Raw genomic sequence first — 21,723 nt, 5'->3', positions numbered from 1 at the left:
TCTACCCCAAACATTTGGGCATAGCCCTTGACAATAAGCCTTGCCTTATGTTTGTTCACAAAACCATCAGGATTGAGCTTGGTCCTATAAACCCACTTGACTCCTATAGCTTTCTTGTGTTTAGGTCTGTCCACCAACTCCCATGTCTGGTTCTTTTCTATCATCTTGATCTCCTCCTCCATTGCCGCTATACATTTATGATCAATTGCATCTTCTTCATATCCTGCAGGCTCCATTACAGCAGGTATATTCAGTTCCATTATCAGACTTGATCACCTACATTTTGCATCCACTTTGATTTTCCACCCAGGTTTTAAACTTCCAGAAGATGTCAGCAACCTCAGATTTAAGCTTCATAAAATAAATCCAACACATTCTTGTGTGATCATCAATGAAAGCAATATAATACTTACTGCCATTTAATGATAGTGTTTTTATGGGTCCTCCCACATCTGTGTGTATTAACTGTAGCTTTTGTATAGCTCTCCAGACCTTATTTTGTGGAAAAGGAAGCCTTTTTTGCTTCCCATACTGACATGCAGCACATGTAGGAAGCTCCTCCTCTAATTCAGGCAGACCTTCTACAAGATTGTTCTTCTTCATGAAACATAGAGCAGCATGATGAAAATGTCCCAATCTCTTGTGCCAAAGCATTTTATTGCTATCTTCTTTGTGTATAGCAGCCTACTCCATTTTCATCAAATCTAAAGCAAAGTTTTTGCCTTTCATTTGAACTCTGAACACCTCATCACCTTCAGAATCTTTAATCATGCAGTTTTTGTCTTCAAACAGCACCTTATAGCCTTTTTCCAACAATTGAGCAACACTCAAAAGGTTTTGATTGATTTCAGGAACATATAAAACATCATGATTTAATTTCAAACCTGTGTGACCTTCAATTGCTACTATTCTTTTGCCTTTTACTGCAATATATGCTCCATTTCCAATTCTGACTTTAGAGATAACAGTTTTGTTAAGCTCTCTGAAAAGCTCTCGATCATAAGTCATGTGGTTTGTACAACCACTATCTATAAGCCATCTTTCTGTGGAGTTATTAGTAGCAAAGCGTGATACCACAAACAACTCCTCCTCTTGAGGTTGATTCTTAGCAACCTTAGCTTCTCCTTGTTGCTGTCGAGACTTGCAAATCTTTTCAACATGCCCTAACTGACCACATTTGTGACATCTTGCATCTGGCCTCCACCAACACTTTTTTGCTGGATCATTGGTTTTTTTGCAGTAAGGACATGATTGAGTGTTGTACTTTGGCTGTTGTTGTTTCCAGAATCTCTGGGTTTGTTGTTGTTATTCTGGTTTTTTTTTTTTTTTTTTCTTGTTCTTATAACCATTGTTGTACTGTGATTTGGCTTGAAAAGCACCCTCCACAAATCCTTCTTGCCTCATAAGCCTCCTTTGTTCTTGGGCCTGCAGTGCGTTCAACAATTCTGCCAAGGTGATGCTTGACAGATCTTTTGAGTTTTCCAAAGATGAAATTGTAGCCTCAAATTTTTCAGGAATTGTGACTAGGATCTTTTGAACTATTCTAGAATTAAAAAAATCAGTACCTAGAAGTCTTACTTTGTTGGCAATGCTTAGAAGTCTGTAAAAATATTCCTTGATTGTTTCTGATTCTCTCATCTTTTGCACCTCTAATTCTCGGATCAGATTTAGCACTTGCATCCCTCTGACCCTTTCATTTCCTTCATATTCTTGCTTCAAGAAGTCCCAAATTTCGTTTGCTGTTTTCAGTGTCATTATTCCGGTAAAAATGGTTGGTGAGACAGCTGTAAACAAACTTGCTTTTGCTTTTGATTTTCTCTGCTTCCTCTCCTTCTGAGTTCTGATTTGTGCAACAGTTGGATTGTTTGGCAAGGGTGTAACTTCATATACGTGTTCAACAGCTTCCCACATATCATTTGCATCAAGATAAGCTTCCATTCTAACAGCCCACATTTGATAATTTGTACCATCAAAGACTGGAGGTGCAATTGCAGTGAATGAGACTTCTGAATCCATTAGGAATAGGTTGTAGGTTTTTATGTTTGTGCAGGGATAGATGATAAGTGTTTAGGAATTGTGTTTGGGTTCACTCAATCTCACAGGTCCCTCAAGAAACAGCTCTAATATCAATTTGTTAGATATTAAAAATGCAAAGATAACAAGAACAAGATAATTTGAGGCTTTTGTTCATATATATATATTTTATTGAATAGCAAAGCATCTATTTATACAGTATAGTGGAAACTAAATTGTAGAAAAATCTGCTACATATAAGGCATACTGTTAAGTACTAAAAAATAGAATGAAGAAAAGGTCATAGTTAGTTTGACCATTTTATTGCCTAAAGTATAGCCCAGATCAAAATTGATTCCTGCATTCTGTTAGCAGCTTCAGAGTCATGTCAGTCAACAAATCCAACTCCTACTTTCTTCTCTACTTGCTCTTTGATTTTGCTGAGAAACTTACCTTGGTTGTTGACTTTGACTTTTGATTTCCCAACTGGGAATTTTAGCTCTTGTATCTAAACCCAAACCTAATTACTTCCCCATCAGATCAGGAATTCAGAAAGAAGCTTTTTCATTCATCCATCTGTAACCACATTGACAACCGAGGTAAATGCTTCTATATATGATTTTATTACTTGGTCTACTGCACAAGCTTGTTCAGGTAGGTAGCCTTATCTTGAGTATACTTTCTTCTCTACTTCCTCTTTGAAGTGTGTTTTCTCCTATTATTGCCATACGACAACATTTGTTTGAATTATACTATCATTATGTGGTGGATGTTTGATTGGCCTACGTTGTGATGCTTTTGCTTGATCAGTTTGATTTGTGTAATTTGTCTATTATTTGAGTTAAAACATTTGCCTACTTTAATCTCTTAACATATTGTAGAATATTTTGGTCTGATGCTTTATGACTTAAAGTATATTTACTACATGTACTTATTTTTTTGGGTATGGAGTACGTAGGGAATATAAGGTCCATTATACAAGGTGTAAGAAATTTTGAGAACATTGATGAAGGGATGGACAAATTGAAATGAAAATCTGAACGTTTAGAGAGTAAAGAAGAAGATGTCGTACAAAATAAGTAGAAGCAAAGCTGGAGAAGACTCACTTGTGCTCCCTAGAGATGTTCATTCACTGCATTTCAACGTCATGATGATGTAAGTTGTCTATGTGACATTGCATCATTGAAGAATGCAAAACAGTTGAGCAAGTGTTTCATCGGTTACTGTAATGGAGTGAAACATGTGCTTTGTTCTTGTCAATGTTCTAGCAACCTTCCTCTTATTCAAAGTCTTGAATCACTACAGGTGCAATATTTGTTGGAGTTGATTGCTTTAATTGGGAGAGAGCTATGTTGTGGACATGCATCGACAAAACTCCTCCAAACTACCATGTTTTCCTTTCTATAAGAATTTGAAATAACTCAATGTCCAACAATAAAGAGGTTGTTTACCCTGGTTTGATGTTGCATCTTAAACACCTTGAAGTATTTATTAAAAGTTGAATATTGTAAGCAGATGATGGAAATAATGGGAGAAGGATCAGAGAAAGAGGAAGACGAAGATGAAGATGAGAGTGAAGAGGATGAAAACCAGGAAGAGGAAGTGGAAGAGGAAGAAGAAGAGGGAGAAGAAGAGGAAGAGGAGGAGGAAGAGGAAGAGGAAGAAGATGACAACCGGGAACCAGATAGTAGGAGTGTCATATTGGCTCTCCCCAGACTAACACCTCTCTGGTTGGTTTCCCTTCCATAGTTGTAGAGGCTTTGTAGTAAGGAAGTGGTTTTTGATTCTCAAGTTATTACAGAGGGTTGTCCATTGCTTATAAGGTCCTTGGATTCCCATTGCATTTGATTCATGTTCTTAAATCCGGATCACTTGGTGCAACACATCCTGCGGCATCAACTATAAAACAACGCCAAAGAGTTGGCTGTGCAGGAAATCTCGAGCTTGGTGAAACTTTCACAGAATTGCAGAGAAGTCAAAAGGGATGAAAAAAGTGTGCCAAATCTGGTTCATTTACTTGATCCAAGGCCGCTTAACACACTAACAAGTATGGAGTTTTCTTCCTTGTATCACTTTCTTCAAGTAAGAAATGAAAGAAGCTGATGATTTCATATGGAGCAATTGGATATCTAAGGGGCAAGCAAAGATTGAAATCCCAGGGGCCAAGAAGCTGCTTGAGAGGTTGGAGAAGGGAAGTTGAGAAGTTAGTTTATCAGGAAACAGGGGGAAGAAAATGCAGTTCCCTTTTGTTTAATGGAAGATTTTTTTTTTTTTTTTTCTAACTGTTTCATTGTCTATATTAAGTGTAGTTCATGATATGAACTCTGATAAATGTACAATTTTTGCATGTTTCTCTTAGTTTTTCTGTTTCTATCTTATTATAACTTGATCTTCAAAACAACTCAACTTTTGCAGTTTGATTTTCCCTTGAGGGGACATCTTTCTCTCCGTTACTTAAAGCTTTGATGTAATTCAAAAGTTGAAACTCAACCACCCGAAGTAAGTTTTCAACAGCATCCCTTTTATATTTTCATATTATAAAATGAACTCTATGTAGTAGGTCGTATTTCAATATAATCACCAAAGAGTTTTATTTCTAATGAGTATTACTTTAAACTGCAACACAATGTCTACAAGTCTGTGTATAAGTTTCTTGTTATAAGAATTAAGATTAAAAAAAGAAATATGAGCTTGATTTTTGTTTCATCCTTATTTGTCTTATGTAGGCTTGTCTACTTTAAACATTCAACCAGAAAGATTTAATGTGAACGAACCTAATCCAACTTCTACTTTGCCTATTTCTTCTTTTCTTCCTCTTTGTTTTATCTGATAACTTCACCTTGTTTGTTTGACTTTAGACTTCTGACTTCCCAATTAGGGATTTCAGCTCTTCGATCTCAATATAGTCTTAATTACTTCTCCATCCGATCAGGAATTCAGAAAGGAGCTGTTTCATTCATCCTTCTGTAATCACATTGATAACCAAGGTATATGCTTCTATGATTCTTCTTTATTACTTTCTTCGCTGGTTGAACTTGTTCAGGTAGGTTCTCCTAGCTTTAATAAGAATATTTAAAATGGGGTTTCCTCCTATTATTGCAACAAGTGATAGGATGTCCATATTTGGTTGAATTATATTATCAATATGAACAAAGGATGTTTTTTGTTCGGTTGGTGTTTGATTGGTCATGATCAGTTCCTTTTTCTAATTAGTGATTTTGTTTGAAATAAAAATTTGCCAATTTGAATCACATAAATAATTCGGCTGATGGAATTGTAGAATATTTTGGTTTATCTTCAAGTATATTAATCTATATGTAACTTATTTAGTTAGGTATGGAGTACATAAGCAATATAATGAACATTGATGAAGAGATGGATAAATTGAAAAGGAATTCTGAATTTTTAAAGAGTAGAGAAGAAGACGTCGAGGAAGAGCTCAAATATGCAGAGCGCTTAGCATTGAGAAAACCAAGGAAAGTAGTAGAAAATTGGTTGACAAATGTTGAAAAGATAAATAATCAAGTTGAGCAGATGGAACAACAAGTTCGAGAGAGAAAATGGTATTCACTTTTGCAACTACAACAAAAAAGGGGCAGATTAACAGAACAAGTAACAGAACTGATTCAGCAAGGTCAATTTCCTGAGGGTCTTACACTTCAATCACATAGAAACGAAGGAACTGAGTTAATAACCAGAAAATTAGTTGGTCAAACATTTCAGAAAAATAAGAATGTGATATTGGAATACTTGAGTGATAAAGTCTCAAAAATTGGCATATACGGAATGGAGAGAGTTGGGAAAACAACCTTGGTTACACACATTCACAATCAACTTTGTAATCATCCTACCTCTATTTCTTGGGTGACTGTATCACAGAATTTTAGGATTCATAAATTGCGGGGTGACATTGCAAAAACTATTGGACTTGATTTGGGAAATGATGATGATGAGAGAAGAAGGGCTGCAAAGTTAGCAGGGGGCCTGAGGAAATTGAATAACTTTGTACTCATCTTAGATGATGTATGGCAGCATTTACCACTACATAGGGTGCGACTTCCTAACAGTGGAAATTGATGCAAGTTGATTATAGCAAGTAGATCCTTGGAGGTTTGTAGAAAGATAGGTTGCGAAGAATACATCAAAGTGGAGCCGATAACTGAGAAAGAAGCATGGGAATTATTTACTGGGAAACTTGGGCATGATAGAACATTTGCTCCTCAAATTGAACCTATTGCAAAGCCACTTGCAAAAAAATGTTCTGGTTTACCTCTTGGGATTATTACCATGGCAGGATGCATGAGGGATGTGGAAGACATAACTGAGTGGAATGATACATTGGAAAGAATGAAAGGATCAATAGTGGAACATGATGATGACATGGGAATTGAGGTTTTTCAGGTATTGAAATAGAGTTATGATATGTTAAAAAATCCAACAGTGCAACAATGCTTTTTACATTGCTCATTGTTCCCAGAAGACTATAAAATTCCTAGAGAAATGTTAATCGAGCATTTTATTGAGGAGAGGTTGGTTGATGGAATGAGGAGCACAGTTAAAAGAGATACCTAGGGAAGAAAAGTGGGCTGAGGATCTTACAAAGGTTTCTTTGATGAATAATGATATATCATATATTCCATCTGTTGTATCACCAAAGTGTCGTAAACTTTCAACACTGATGCTCAATAATAACATAGAACTAAGAAACATTTCAGATTGTTTTTTCAGGCATATGCTTCAGCTTAGTGTTCTTGATTTGTCTTTCACAGATATTGAAATTCTGCCCATGTCGATTTCTGGCTTAGTGAATCTAACTGCATTATTGCTTAATGGTTGTATGGCATTGGAGTTTGTACCATCTTTAGCAAACGTCAAAGCATTAAGGAGGCTGAACCTTAGCCGTACAAGTATAGCAGAAGTACCCCAAGGTTTGGAAATGTTGTTGAATCTGAGGTATCTTGATCTTGAACGAACGAATATAAAAATGATACCAGATGGGATTTTACCTAAACTATACTGTCTTCAATATCTTGCAATTCTCAAGTCTTGGTCATGTACATCAACAGTGAGAGGAGAGGACACAGTGAAGTTGAGAAAGCTTGAGACTTTTAAAGGGAAGTTTTATAGTATTGATGACTTTAATACGTTTGCAAGATGCAGGGAGAATATTGGAGGCCCCAATAATTACCTACTTCTGGTTGGACTGTACTTCATATCTGTGCTTTCTACCCCTTTAGTCCTAAATTATGACAGAGCTGTATGTTTAAAGGAATGCAATATAAGTAAAAGCAAGGCTGGAGAAGACTCACTTGTGCTTCCTAAAGATGTTCAAACTCTCTACATTGAACATTGCGATGATTTCAGCAATCTATGTGATATTGCCTCATTGAAGACTGCAACCAAGTTGAGCACGTGTTATATTGATAGCTTTCATGGGATGAAACATGTGATCTGTTCTTGTTCTTGCAGCCTTCCTCTTGTTCAAAGTCTTGAATTTACGCCTTGAATATCTGTCAGAACTGAGCGCTTTGATTGGGAGAGAGATATGTTGTGCATTTGCATCATCACATCTATTCCAAACTACCATATTTCCTCACTTAAAGAATTTGTGATAATTGGATGTCCAAAAATAAAGAGGCTGTTCAGGCCTGTTTTCCTATCTCATCTTAAACACTTACAAGCATTGAGAGTTGAAGATTGTGAGGAAATAGTGGAAATGATAGGAGACGCATTAGATGATGATGAAAATCAGGAACCGGTAAGTACAAGTATCATATTCTCTATCCCCAAGTTAAGTCATCTCCGGTTGGTTTGCCTTCCAGAATTGAAAAGATTTTGTAGCAGGGAAGTAGTTTTTGATTCTCTAAACGTAATTTATACGAAGGGATGTCCAATGCTGTCTTTCAATGGACAACATGTTGAATCTGACACGAGTAAGACAGATTATCATGTCCTCAATTCTCGAATAGTTCAGCATGACTTTTAAGAATAGCAACATCTGAGGATGTTTAAAAAAAAGGAGTCACAGACCACCAAATGCAAGGCAAAATATGCAGGTTTCTGAAGTAAGCTTGTGGTTTTGATAATTTGCATAGTTCAGCATGACTTTTAAGATGGTGGGTGGTCGGAGACCCAACCTTTCTTCACATTTTGTGGTCTGTGATTCCTTTTTTAATCTTCCTCAGATGTTGTCCTTCTCGAGGATTAGTCATCTTGTTGCTCTGGTACTAATAGCATCTTCTGGTCTTTTAGGAATGAGTGGTGTCCGTTTCTTAGCAATCACTTGGACCAATGTTTGAATTTTTTATAATATCTTGTTTTCTATTTCTATTTTTCTTCTGGTATCCTTAGAGAATAAATGCAGTTTCAAGTTTCCTTGGCAGAGAAATAAGTATTCCTTTCGTTTGAAGTAATAGATATATTCCACTCTGTGTACAATTTATATCTAATTTAGTTTTTCTACGATTCTAGTTGTGTTCATTTTTATTGACTAATCTTTATAAGCATATCTGCGTTCAGTGATACTATGGATTTTAGCTTTGGTTACTAAACACTTATTGTCATGATACATTGGGAATATATATAGTCTTAAATTATAAGGGTGACTATTAATAAATGTTATGACCCTTCAAAAAGAGGACAATGCTTACGTTCTAATCCTTTCCTTTTTTTTTTTTGGGGGAATAAAAATGATCTTTATTCAATATGTGAAATATCCGACAAAATAACCAAAGCTAGCTTTGGCTGGGTAGAACTTAGAAGAGTGGATAACAGTGGCAATTTTTTTTTTTCACTGCTTTTTTATATAAAATTTATAAAACACACACACACACACACACATATATATATATATATATATATCCCTTTTAGTTTTTATTTGCATGGTTACTAAAACTTGTTTAAATGTTCAGCACTTCAGTTAAACAATACTAAACTGCATGTTGAGTATATTAAGCGAACGATACAAACATGTTCTACCAACCAAAGCTAAATATACCTACAATATAAAAAAATGAGTTACCTTTTCATGGTAGAAATAGATAGTTTTTCAATATTCTATTCAAACAATGAAATATATTCAATAAGTTTATTAAATTGTTTTAAATCTAATTATGTTTGATGGAGTAAGTTTAATCAACAAAAAACCTTCTAACCTTGAACATATTTTATTGAAAAAAATATTACACGAAAAATGTTAAGTGGCAGCATCTTAGTACCAGCAGCAACAATCTACAAAGGTCTGTTATCTGGGAAGGAGGCCCAGATAGGAAATCGAAGCCTATTAGCATATCTCAGTGGTTCATTGCCTCAAGAATCTGGTTGGTACGTTAAGAAACTTGGTTGGTTATGTTCCAAATGGAAGTTCTGCTTGTTCTTCGATTTCTACTGCATTAGATCCATGTTCTCAGGTCTGGATAACTTGGAGCACAAGGCACCGCATCAGCAATTTGTAGGCTTTGCAGCTAGTCGGAGACTAAAGCTAATTAAGTCGAAACACTGCAAGACCTATTAGCTTGTTGACGTGCATAATTGCAGAGAAGTCAAAACAAATGAGAAAGTGTGCCAAATTTGGTTCAGTTGCGTCATCCAGTCCACAGAACACTGCCAAATAGTACGCAGTTTTCTGCCTTAAGTCAATTTCTTCAAGCAAGAAATGCAAGAAACTGATAATTTTGTATGCAGCAATTGGATACGCGAAGAAGCTTAGAGACGGATATCTCAGGGGCCAAGAAGCTGCTTGAGAGGTTGGAAAGAGGGAAATTGAGAAGTTTGTTTATCAGAAAATAGGGGGAAGAAAAGTGTCGGGAAGGGGGTATATTTTAATTCTTGTTTCATTGTTTTTATCAATTACATAAAAAAATTACCAATAAAAAAAAATAATCGGAACAAATCCAATCCAACTACTACTTTGCTCATTTCTTCTATTCTCGCTTTTTGTTGTTTTGCTGGGAACTTTGGATCGTTAACTTTGATTTTGCAGTTCCCAACTAGGAATTTTAACTCTTGTATCCAAACTTACACCTAACTACTTCCCCCTATCAAATGAGGAATTGAAAAAGGAGCTTTTTCACTCATCTCTCTCCAATCACACTGATAACCAAGGTAAATGCTTCTATGAATCTGTTTTACTATTTGGTTCAGTGGACAAGCATGTTCAGGTATGTTCTCTAATCTTGCATAGGTATATTTGAAGCGGGGTTTCCTCCTATTATTGCCACAGTGCAACATTTTATTGAATTATACTATCGTTAGAATCCAAGAATGTTTTTTATTTTATGAAATTTATATACCGTTCAGTGGCCATATTTCCTTGTGGTGGATGCTTGCTTGGCATTGCTTCTGATGCTTTTGCTTAGATGATTTGTTTGCCTATTTTAATCACATAACATATGGGTCTATTAGAAATGTAGAATATTTTGGCATGTTGCTTTATTTATTCAAGTGTTTTGTATACATTGTTAACCAAATAATGTTTTATGTTTTTTTGTAACAGTATAATATTATTGCGAGCATCTAATTTTTCTAGATGCATGAAACCTTTATTATAGTCTCATTTATTTGTTAGGTATGGAGTACATAGAAACCGCGATGAGCATTGTAGAAGGTGTAATAAATTATGAAGGCATTGATGAAAAGATGAAGAAATTAAAAAGAAAACTCAAACATTTAAGGAGCAGAGAAGAAGCTGTCAAGGAAGAGCTCAAACATGCAGAAGGCTTATCATTGAAAAAACCAAGGAAAGTAGTTGAAAACTGGTTGAAAAATGTTGGAAACATAAAGAATCAAGTTGAGCAGATGGAGCAACAAATTCAAGAAACAAGATGGTTTTCACATTTGCCACTTGAACGGAAAATGGGCATGTTAACAGAACAAGTGGCAGAACTCGATCAGCAAGGTCAATTTCCTGAAGGGCTTACACTTGAAGCACATGGAAGCAAACATGTCAAGTTCATAACAACAAAATTAATCGGTCAAACATTTCAGGAACATAAGGATGTGATATGGGAATGCTTGAGGAGCAATAATGTCTCAAAAATTGGCATATATGGAATGGGGGGAGTAGGAAAAACAACCTTGCTTATCGATATTCACAATGAACTTCTCGATCATCCAAACTTCTCTGTTTCTAGGGTGACAGCATCACAGGAGTTTAGGATTCATAAACTACAGAATGACATTGCAAAAACTATAAAGCTTGAACTAGAAAATGATGATGACGGGAGGAAAAGGGCTGCACAACTAGCATGGCACTTAAGAAATATGAATAACTTTGTGCTCATCTTAGATGATGTGTGGCAACATTTTCCACTAGATAGGGTGGGAATTCCAACAGGCGGAAATGGATGTAAGTTGATTTTGACTAGCCGATCCTCAGAGGTTTGCCGAAAGATAGGTTGCGAAGAGCATATCAAGGTGCAGCCGCTTTCTGAAAAAGATGCTTGGGAGTTATTTACCGAGAAACTTGGGCATGAAACGCTTTCTCATGAAATTGAACCAATTGCAAAGTTACTTGCAAAGAAATGTTCTGGTTTACCTCTTGGGATTATTACCATGGCAGGGTGCATGAGGGAAGTGGAAGACATAAGTGAATGGAGTGATGCACTTGGAAAGATGAATGAATCAGTGGTAGAGCATGATGATGACATGAGCACTGAGGTATTTCAAGTATTGAAATACAGTTATGATCGACTGAAAGATCCAAAAGTGAAACAATGTTTTTTATATTGCTCATTGTTTCCTGAAGACTTTGAAATTGAGAGAGAAACATTAGTAGAGTATTTTATTGATGAGAGACTGGTTGATGGAATGAGGAGCAGGCAGGCAGAGTTGAGGGCCTTGCTATATTGAATAAACTCGAAAATGTTTGCTTATTGGAAGGTATAGTGAAAGCCAATGGGAGAAGGTATGTGAAAATGCATGATTTGGTAAGAAGCATGGCCATCAAAATTGCAAAGGTAAATTCTCCTATTTTGGTGAAAGCTGGAGAACAATTAAAAGAGATACCAGCAGAAGAAAAGTGATCAAATAATTTTATAAAGGTCTCATTGATGGAAAACAATATATCAGATATTCCTGATAGTGTATCACCAAATTGTCCCAAACTTTCAACATTGATGCTAAATCATAATCACTGTTTAAGAAGCATTCCAGATTGTTTTTTCAGTTATATGCCTCAGCTCAGTGTTCTTGATTTGTCTTATATGCATATTGAAAATCTACCCACATCAATTTCTGACTTGGTGAATCTAACAGCATTACGGCTTGAAGGTTGTATGAGATTGCAGCACATACCATCTTTAGCAAATCTCAAGGTATTAAGAAGGCTGAACCTTAGTTTGACAGGAATAACAGAAGTTCCCCAAGGCATGGAAATGTTGTTGAATCTAAGATATCTCAACCTTGATGGAACAGGTATAAAAATGATACCAGATTGCATTTTCGCCAAACTATCCTGTCTTCAATACCTTGGAATTGACAATGTGATTACAATCTCATCTAAATCGAAAGTCAGAGGAGTGGAGATGGTGAAGTTGAGAAAGCTTGAAACATTAAAAGGGCAATTGTATGATATGGAGGACTTCAATGCATATGTAAGATGGAGGGAGAATAATGGAGGCCCCAATAATTACCTACTTCAAGTGGGACAATATTTCTTATCCCATAGCTCTTTAATGAAAACATATGATAGAGCTGTATGTTTAAAAGAATGCAAGATAAGTAAAAGCAAAGGTGGAGAAGACTCACTTGTGCTCCCTACAGATGTTCAATTTCTGCATATTCGAAAATGCAACGATGCCTCCAGCCTATGTGATATTGCATCATTGAATAATGCAACCCAGTTAAGGGATTGTGAAATTCATATTTGTGAGGGGATGGAACATATGGTCTGTTGTTGTTCCTGTAGCCTTCCTCTCCTGCAAAGTCTTCAATCACTATGGCTGTTTGGATTGTCAAAGTTGAGGGCTTTGATTGGAGGAGAGATATGTGGTGCATCTAAATCTGCATCACCATCATCAAAACTACTACTCCAAACAGCAATGTTTTCCTCTCTTACAAGACTTCAGATATTTGACTGTCCAAAATTAAAGAGGTTGTTCACTCCTGTATTGCTATCGAATCTCAAACACCTAGAAGTATTGACAGTTGAAAAATGTGAGCAGATGGTGGAAATAATAGGAGAAGCATCAGATGAGAGTGATGATTGCATAAACCAGCAGGAACCAATAAGTTCTGCAAGTATCATGTTGGCTCTCCCCAAATTAAGTAATCTCCGGTTGTTATGCCTTCCTGAATTGAAGAGATTTTGTTACAAGGAAATAATTTTTGATTCTCTGGTTAAAATCTATACAAACTCATGTCCCAAGTTATCGTTCAATGGACAGCCAGCGCATGCCTATTCCAGCTCTTGTTGAGATCGATGTCCCAGGTCCAAGAAGCTTCTTGAGAGTTTGGAAAGAGGGAAATCGAGAAGTTGTTTATCAGAAAATAAGGGGAAGAAAAAAGCAAGTGCCGTTTGTATAATGATTTTTTTTTTTTTTTTGGTTTTTGTTTCATTGTTTATATGAAATAAACTAGTTCATGATATGAACTTTGATGCACAAGCTTGGTAAATTGGTAATCTATCTGAAAAATGTTGCTCTACTTATTTATAAAATGTACAATCTCTAAATTTTTCTTTCAAATTTTTTCCTGTCCATCATATTATGACTTAATGTGCAAAACCACTTACTTCTACTGCTTGATCGGTCCTATAAGAGCATGTTTCTTTTAGTTATTTCTTTCTCCTCCTGCTTTGGTTGAAATTTTAAGATGAGATGATTTAACTGTGTTTGAGTTCTAATGATGAAACTGTATTCACTATGTCAAATTTAATCTAAAGGGCATGCTTGACCAACCACCTCTCAGGTATTAATAGCTTTGAAATGCTATTTTGGGGAGCCCTTTTGTCATACATATATGTGTACATTTTTGTCCATAACCAAAATGAAATTCTTTCTATTTGTTAAGGATAATAATTCCAAACTCAACCACCCTTGAAGTCATATTTCAGTATAATATGTAGGGTGTTTTGATTCTAATTGGTTACACTTTTAAATTGCCACATAACGTCTACAAACAAGACTCTTTGTTGAGTTTCTTGTAACTATTAAGATTGAATCTACATATGACATGCAAATAATTTTATTTTAATTTTTATTGTCTTATGTAGGCTATGTACCTTGAAGAAACATGGTTACATAACCACTTCCTCTCCACAAGGGAATCACAAAATACAGGCTGCATCAGTGGGTAACATTTCAGAACAACAAATCAAAGTCAGATTTCCAAGATGCTGCTCTTTACTCCAACAAGTCATAAAGGTTTGCCTTCATTGTTGCATCAATGTGACCTCGTCCCAAGTGATACTGATATAATAAACTCCTTCCATTATTAAGTTTTTAAACAATAAAAATGATACAATGCTATATAAAAGAAACTAATTCACTCATAAAACAATACTACTACAACCAGTAAGTAATTGTTCCCCAACACACATGCATGGCAGGTTACGATTCAGCTTCCCAAGCTAAAAGGCACGGTCCAAGGATAAGGATATCCAAAGGGGCCATTTTAAGAGAAAAACAGGGTGGGAATTCTTAAAATGCTACTAATGTAAATAGCTTTCAGGAAATTTTTGGCTCACTCCAAAATACATTTATATATGGCTGGTTGAGTTAGAAAGGCTTATAACTTCCACATGTTTTCTCAACAATAGGAAAATATTCTTAACCAGTCACACCATAGAAGGAAATTTTAGTTATTGATAAATAATAAACATTTGGGAAAAGGATTTAGGATGAACTTCAAGCAGCAGACAGCTTAGGCTAGAATTCATAAATGATCTTAAGGAATTAAGCAGCAAACATATTTACTAGCTCCTGTCTCATGCATACTTCTTTTCTCGGTTTATTGGGAAGCAAGCAGCTTCCAGCAACTCTGAAACCTATCTGTCTTCTTCTCATTTACTTCATCTGGTGGTCTTCCACGACTGCCACACTTCTGGTGGTCTTCCACGACTTCTACAATGTGAGTAACCACTGTCATGTTAGGAAATATAGGCTTAGATTCCAGGGTGACTAGTACCATTAAAGATGAGAATTTTTTTTTTTTGCTTCTGCTCCTAGGGGATTTCTGGTTGCTGGTGATCGTCCGCAGCAACACTCTTCTCCACCATTCATATCAAAGTCCTCAACATGTTATGCATTTAATTCTTTTTTTCTTTCTTTTACTTTTTTCGGATTTTTTATCACTTAGATTTTGAAGATCTGGCTCTGGAGCCATACTTCTACTACATTCTGGTTTTTGCGAAATAAGTAGTCTGTACTATACATCTACATGGTGCATGCCTCTGCATCAAGATGGTTGAGGCTAGATTGAACACCAGCAGACCGTACAAGCAATCTCAAGATCAATGCCACTTTCCCAGATGATTGCAGAGAAGTCAAAAAGTATGATAAAAGTATGTCAAATCTGGTTCAGTTGCTTGATTCAAGTCCACAAAACACTTCCAAAAAGGAAGCAGTTTCTTTGCCTTGGATCACTTTCTTCAAGTAAGAAGAAGCTAATGATTTCATTTGGGACAAATGGATATTTGAAGAAGCTAAAAGAGGTGGATATCCCAAGGGCCAAGAAGCTGCTTGAGAGGTTTAAAAGAAAGGGGGTCAAGAAAAAGCAAGTGCCCTTTTGTAAGAAATGCAAGAAGCTAATGATTTCGTTTGGGACAAATGGATATCTGATTAAGCTAAAAGTGATGGATATCCCAAGGCCCAGAAGCTGCTAGAGAGGTAGAAAAAAAAAAAAAAAAAAAAAAAAAAGGGAAGTTGACTTTGTTTATCAGAAAATAGGGGAAGAAAAGAAAAGAGCAAGTGCCCTTGCAATAGTTCAGGATATGAATCTTGATGCACAAGCTTGGTAAATTGGTAATCTATCTAAGAAAATGTCGCTCTACTTATTTATACAATGTATGATCTTTAAATTTTTCTCTCAATTTCTTTTTTCTCTTTTTTTCACCATATTATAATTCATAACTTGATCTGCGAAACCACTTAACGACTACAGTTTGATCATTTAATTGCTAACTGAGGGGGGCATGTTTCTCTCAGATATTTCTTTCTCCTTCTGCTTTGGTTGAAATTTTAAGATGACATCATTTAAGTTTGTGTTTGAGTTCTACATGATGAAATTGTATTCACTATGTCAAATTTACTCTGAAGGCATGTTTTTACCAGCCACCTCTCAGGTATTAATAGCTTTGAAATGCTACTTTGGAGAGTCATACATAAACGTGTACATTTTTGTCCATAACCAAAATGAAACTATTTCTATTTGTTAAGGATAATAATTCCAAACTCAACCACCCTTGAAGCCATATTCCAAACCAAGTCCTACTTTTTCCATTTTTTCTCTTCCAGAATTGATGAGACTTTGTAGCAGGGAAATAACATTTAATTCTTTGAAAGAAATGTATACAGACAGGTGTCCAAAGTTGTGCTTCAATGGACAGCCTGTTATATTTGTCTTTCCTGCGAGTTTTCCTGTGTAACGTCTCACATGGTTATGTAGTTCACAATGAAGAAGAAAGAAAATGTCTAAAATTTTTCAGCATGATTTTGAAGAAGAGCCAAAAACAAAAAAAACAAAAAAAAAAAAAAAAAAGTCATGAAACTGAAGAGGATCAAAGCACCCAAGATTTCTTCGGAAACTAGTGGCTTTCATTAGCAATTCTGGAAACCCATATGTTTTTTTTTTCTTCTTATTTGGTGGTCTTTGTCTCCTCTTTTATTCTTCGCTGGCCGTTGCTCTTCTCCAGCATTCACATCAAAGTCAGATTTCCAGTTTATATCTCTCTTATCTTCTGGTCTTCTGTAGGCTTCTACAGGTGCTGGTCTTTGGCAAATGTGAGTGAACCTCCAACTCGATATTCCTTTGATTCTTTTCCTCTTTTGCTGTTTTTTTTTTTTTTTTATTGATTTTTATTTTCAGTTTTTGACTTGGATTTTGAAGATCCAGCTCTGGACTCTGGTTGTTTAGGACTTTATGTTTTGTACACTCATGGGTTTAATGATATGGAACCTTGATCAAATATGCTATGCTGCTTTCTTCAATTTTTTTTGAAGCCTTCATGGAATGTGTGATGAATTAATCCTCAAATTCACCTTGTAATGCTGCTGTTATGTGTTGCATAACTGGTGCAGAACTGCAGAATCTGTTTTGAGTGTTTTCAAGTTTCTGGTGGTCAAAACGGTGCATTTCATTATTTTGGAAGCAAAGAATGGCAAAATGGTTATTTTGCCTCACATCTTAAGTAGAGTGACGTTGTTTTGAGACAACACTTGTTATATATATGGTTTCCTACCTTCACAACGAAAAAAGAGAGAAAAAAATCAAATTTTCCAGAAAGTTGCATAAGCGGGAAAAACCCCAAGAAATCTGTTTCATTCCCTCGTGTTCTTCTTTGTGTATGTAATTGATTTTTTTATGAGGTTCTTTGTGAGCTTGGTTGAGAACACAGAGAGAAAAGGGTTAACAGGGGTTTTGGCTGGTGAATATCTGAGTGATTCCATAGTTAAAATTCTGTAGTTGATTTCAGTGACAACAGCTATTCAATAATACCAGAAGCTCTCACCGGAACAACAAGGACGTAGACAATCTTGGCCGAACCTCGCTAAATCTTGTTGTTGTTTGTATTAGTTAGTTTTTCAGTTTTTTTGCTCTCTGATTTTCCAACAGTGGCATTAGAGCTATTGGGTATGTTCAATTCACGGTGAGTTGGGTAATTTTTGATTCTTGGTGAATTTGGGTATTTTCAATTCTGGGTGAGTGTTTTGATTAACAATCTTGGAAGAGGTGCTTGGTTTTGGCTAATTCCAAGGATGTCTATGAAATTGGAGATTGAAGTCTTCAATGGCACGGGAGACTTCTTGCTCTGGTGCAAGAAGATGAGGGCTGTGCTGGTCCAGATGAAGGTGGCCAGGGCAATCGATGATTCATTTGGAGCAGATGTCACTGAAGATAAGAAACTGAAAAGTGATGAAATTGCAATGAGCACCATCATCCTTCACCTTTCTGACAATGTGTTGCGGTAGGTTGATGATGTTTACCAGATAGAATTCTTTTACTTGAGCAATTTTTTGGTTTTAAAATGGATACCTCTAAGGACTTAGATGCTAATCTTGATTCTTTTAATTGTTTAATTCTGAGTCTTGCAAATTGTAATGTTGTGTTTGATGCTAATCTTGATTCTTTTAATTGTTTAATTCTGAGTCTTGCAAATTGTAATGTTGTGTTTGATACTGAACATCATGCTGTTATATTGTTAAACTCCTTGCTTGAAACATATAGAGAAGTAAAGAATGCCATTAAGTATGGCAGAGATTGTTTGTCTTTAGAAACTATAGTAAGTGCCCTTAGGTCCTGAGACTTAGAATTGAAAGCTGAGTCTAAAGGGGAAGGACTTACAGTAAAAGGTAGGAGCACCACTTGAAATTGGGGTCACAATAACCATAGGAGTAAATCTAGAGAACATCCTAGATCTAAATCTAGAACAAGAGGCAGGAAGTGTTATTACTGCAAGAGAGAGGGCCATTTTATTAAAAATTATTTAAAAAAAAAGAAAGATGAAAAAGAAAAAGGCCCAGAAACAGGTGACTTAGCAGTAGCTTATACTGGTTTAGAGCCTGCAGAGATCTTGGTTGTGTCTTCCAGTCAAGATAAATCTAAATAGGTGTTAGATTTAGGTTGTTCCTTTCATATGTGTCCTGATTTAAGTTGTTTCCACTCTTATTCTAAGTGTGATGGTGGTCAAGTCCTTCTAGGAAACAACTGGTCATGTCAAGTAGTTGGCATTGGAATGTGCAACTACAACTGTTAGATGGTACCATTAAGACTCTTACTTCAGTTAGACATGTCCCTGATTTGAAGAGGAATTTAATTTCTCTTGGCATGTTAGATGAATCTGGTTTTTCTTGTACAACTGAAAATGGTACTATGAAAGTGACTAAGGGTTCTCTTGCTGTTATAAAAGATGTGAAAAAGAATGGTTTGTATGTTTTGCTTGGTAAAACAGTGACTGATTCTAGTAATGCTTCTGTTAGTTCATCGATTGATAAAACTATTTTGTTGCAAAATAGATTGGGTTACATTAGTGAAAAAGATTTGTACTACTTGAATAAACAGAATGCGTTTGGCAAGAACATAATCAGCAAGCTAGAATTTTGTGAAAATTATATTTTGGGAAAACAACATAGGCTTAGCTTTAGCTTGAGTACAAGTAGAGCTAAATCTATGTTAGAATATGTGCATGTTGATTTGTGGGGCCCTACCAAGGTACAAACATAAAGTGGTAATAGGTATTTTTTGTTAATAATTGATGATTTTTCTCAAAAAATTTGGGTTAACTTGCTGAAAACCAAAGATGAAGCATTCACTAGGTTTAAATAATGGAAATTGCTTGTTGAAAATCAAACCAATAAACCTGTAAAAGCCTTGAGAACCCATTTTGTAATAGAGAATTTGATAATTTCTGTAAGTCTCATGGTATACTAAGACATAAATTTGTTCAGCACACACCAAAGCAAAATGGTGTGGCTGAAAGGATGAATAGGACTTTGCTTGATAAGGTGAGATGTATGCTTGTTTCGTCTGGTTTCCCTAAATTGTTTTGGGGTGAGACTGTTATGACAGCTATGCATTTGGTAAATTTATCACCATCTACTGTTTTAAATTTTAAATCCCCTGAACATGTGTGGCTTGATGAAAAGCCTGATTATAGCAAGCTTAGAATTTTTGGCTGTGCTGTATATATACATCAAGCTGAGGGAAAACTTGAACCTAGGAGTATAAAATGTGTTTTCTTAGGTTATCCTTCAGGTGTTAAGGGCTATAGACTGTGGGATAAAGAAAGTCAGGGTTATAAAGTCATTATAAGTACAGATGTGATATTTGATAAAACTTCTATGCCTTGTAAAGTTACTAACAGTGCAAGAAATGAGATGAGTAACAAGCTGGAAACAAGGAGTCTTTATTTACTTCCTGAGATGGAGAGTCAAGAGGATGAAACCTAAGTGATAAGCCATATGATGAAGCTACCATTGAACCTGCAAGTGTTAATGAACCAGAAAAGGATACACCTGCCCAATCAGATGAAGAGTCAGAAGATGAACAACCAAAGCAGAAATCCTCAAGTCCAAGATGGAAAAATATAGCTTCACCAGGATACTTAGTGATTGGAGATACAGCAAAAAGGCAAGTGAAGCCTAATAGGAAGTACAGCTATGCAGATTTCATAGCTTTTGCCTTAGTGGCATTTCAAGATCTTTTAGATAATGAGCCAAGAAGTTATTTGGAAGCTGTGAAATCAAAGGAAACTATAAAACGGAAAGAAGCCATGGTTGAAGAAATGGAATCTTTACTTAAAAATGAGACTTGGGAGTTGGTACCAGCACCTACAAACCAAAAAATTGTAGATTGTAAATGCATCTACAGAGTCAAGGAAGGAATGACAAAGTCTGAACCAGTGAGATTTAAAGCCAGATTAGTGGCTAAGGGGTTTACTCAAGATGAAGGCATAGACTACAATTAAATTTTCTCACTGGTTGTTAAGTATATAACCATTAGGGTCATGTTGGCTTTGGTAACTCAATTTGATTGGGAGTTAGAACAGATGGATGTTAAGATTGCATTTCTTCATGGAGAATTAAAAGAAACTATCCACATGAGACAGCCTGAAGGTTTTGAAATTAAGGAAAAAGGTGGAGATCTTGTGTGTTTGCTTAAGAAATCATTGTATAGACTTAAGCAGTCACCAAGATAGTGGTATAAAAGGTTTGATTCATTTGTGGTAAAAGCTGATTTTGTGAGAAGTAATTTTGACAGCTGTTTATATTTTAAGGATACTATGACAGACAAGGCAGTGTATCTTTTATTATATGTGGATGATATGCTGCTGGCAGGTCCAAATGGTAAATCTATACATATTGTGAAGAATTTACTGAAGTCTGAATTTGACATGAAGGATCTTGGACAAGCCAAGAAAATTCTGGGAATTGCAATTGAGAGAAATAGATCAAGGTATCAGATGAAACTAGCTCAATCTTCCTACATTCAGAAAGTGGTGTCCAAATTCTACATGGAAGGTGCAAAACCAGCTAATGTTCCGCTTGGTGGACATTTCAAGTTGTCAAGTGAGCAATGTCCAGCTACCGAGCAAGAGAAGGAAGATATGGTGGCTGTACCATATTCAAATGTTGTGGGATCAATGATGTATGTTATGATCTGTACTCGGCCAGATTTAGCTCATGCCATTAGTGTCTTGAGTAGATACATAGCTAATCCTGGCCTTGATAATTAGGAGGCAGTAAAATGGCTTCTACGATGTTTAAAGCTCTCAGTGAGGAAGGTTTGATTTATAAAGGAAATTCAAGTGACGTTGAGCTAATTGAGTATTTGGATTCTGACTATGCTGGTGATAGGGGCAGAACGAGACCTATGTCTTCTTATGTGTTCACTTTGGGTGGAAATTGTATAAGTTGGAAGTCTCAGCTGCAACCTGTGGTGGCTTTATCGACAATTGAATCTGAGTATATGGCAGCAACAGAGGCTGCAAAAGAAGCTATTTGGCTTAAGGGTCTGTTGACAGAACTTAAAGCACTTAATCAAGAGGTTGTTTTA

At 35.9% G+C, this 21,723-nt stretch overlaps 1 protein-coding gene and 1 pseudogene across 1 annotated transcript; both read left to right on the top strand.

Annotated features, from left to right (window-relative positions):
* The first annotated feature begins 5,333 nt into the window (after positions 1-5,333).
* Positions 5,334-8,312, top strand: LOC132803189 (probable disease resistance protein At4g27220; annotated as a pseudogene).
* A 2,277-nt stretch (positions 8,313-10,589) lies between these two features.
* Positions 10,590-13,520, top strand: LOC112489063 (probable disease resistance protein At4g27220). Its single transcript, XM_060815466.1, has 3 exons — positions 10,590-11,840; positions 11,893-11,917; positions 12,045-13,520. The coding sequence occupies exons 1-3, from the start codon at positions 10,603-10,605 to the stop codon at positions 13,425-13,427; spliced, it is 2,646 nt and encodes an 881-aa protein (XP_060671449.1). The 5' UTR covers positions 10,590-10,602; the 3' UTR covers positions 13,428-13,520.
* The last annotated feature ends 8,203 nt before the right edge of the window (positions 13,521-21,723 follow it).

This window comes from Ziziphus jujuba, chromosome 3, assembly GCF_031755915.1.
Source record: "Ziziphus jujuba cultivar Dongzao chromosome 3, ASM3175591v1".
Lineage (NCBI taxonomy): Eukaryota > Viridiplantae > Streptophyta > Magnoliopsida > Rosales > Rhamnaceae > Ziziphus > Ziziphus jujuba.
Note: the sequence above shows the minus strand (reverse complement) of the source record. Positions and strands in the feature narration are given on the sequence as shown.

Coding starts and splice junctions, on each gene's coding strand:
- LOC112489063 (XM_060815466.1), top strand. CDS start 10,603: ATGAGCATTGTAGAAGGTGTAATAAATTATGAAGGCATTGATGAAAAG. Junction 11,841..11,892: donor ATGAGGAGCAGGCAGGCAGA/GTTGAGGGCCTT, acceptor GCTTATTGGAAG/GTATAGTGAAAGCCAATGGG. Junction 11,918..12,044: donor GTGAAAGCCAATGGGAGAAG/GTATGTGAAAAT, acceptor TGATCAAATAAT/TTTATAAAGGTCTCATTGAT.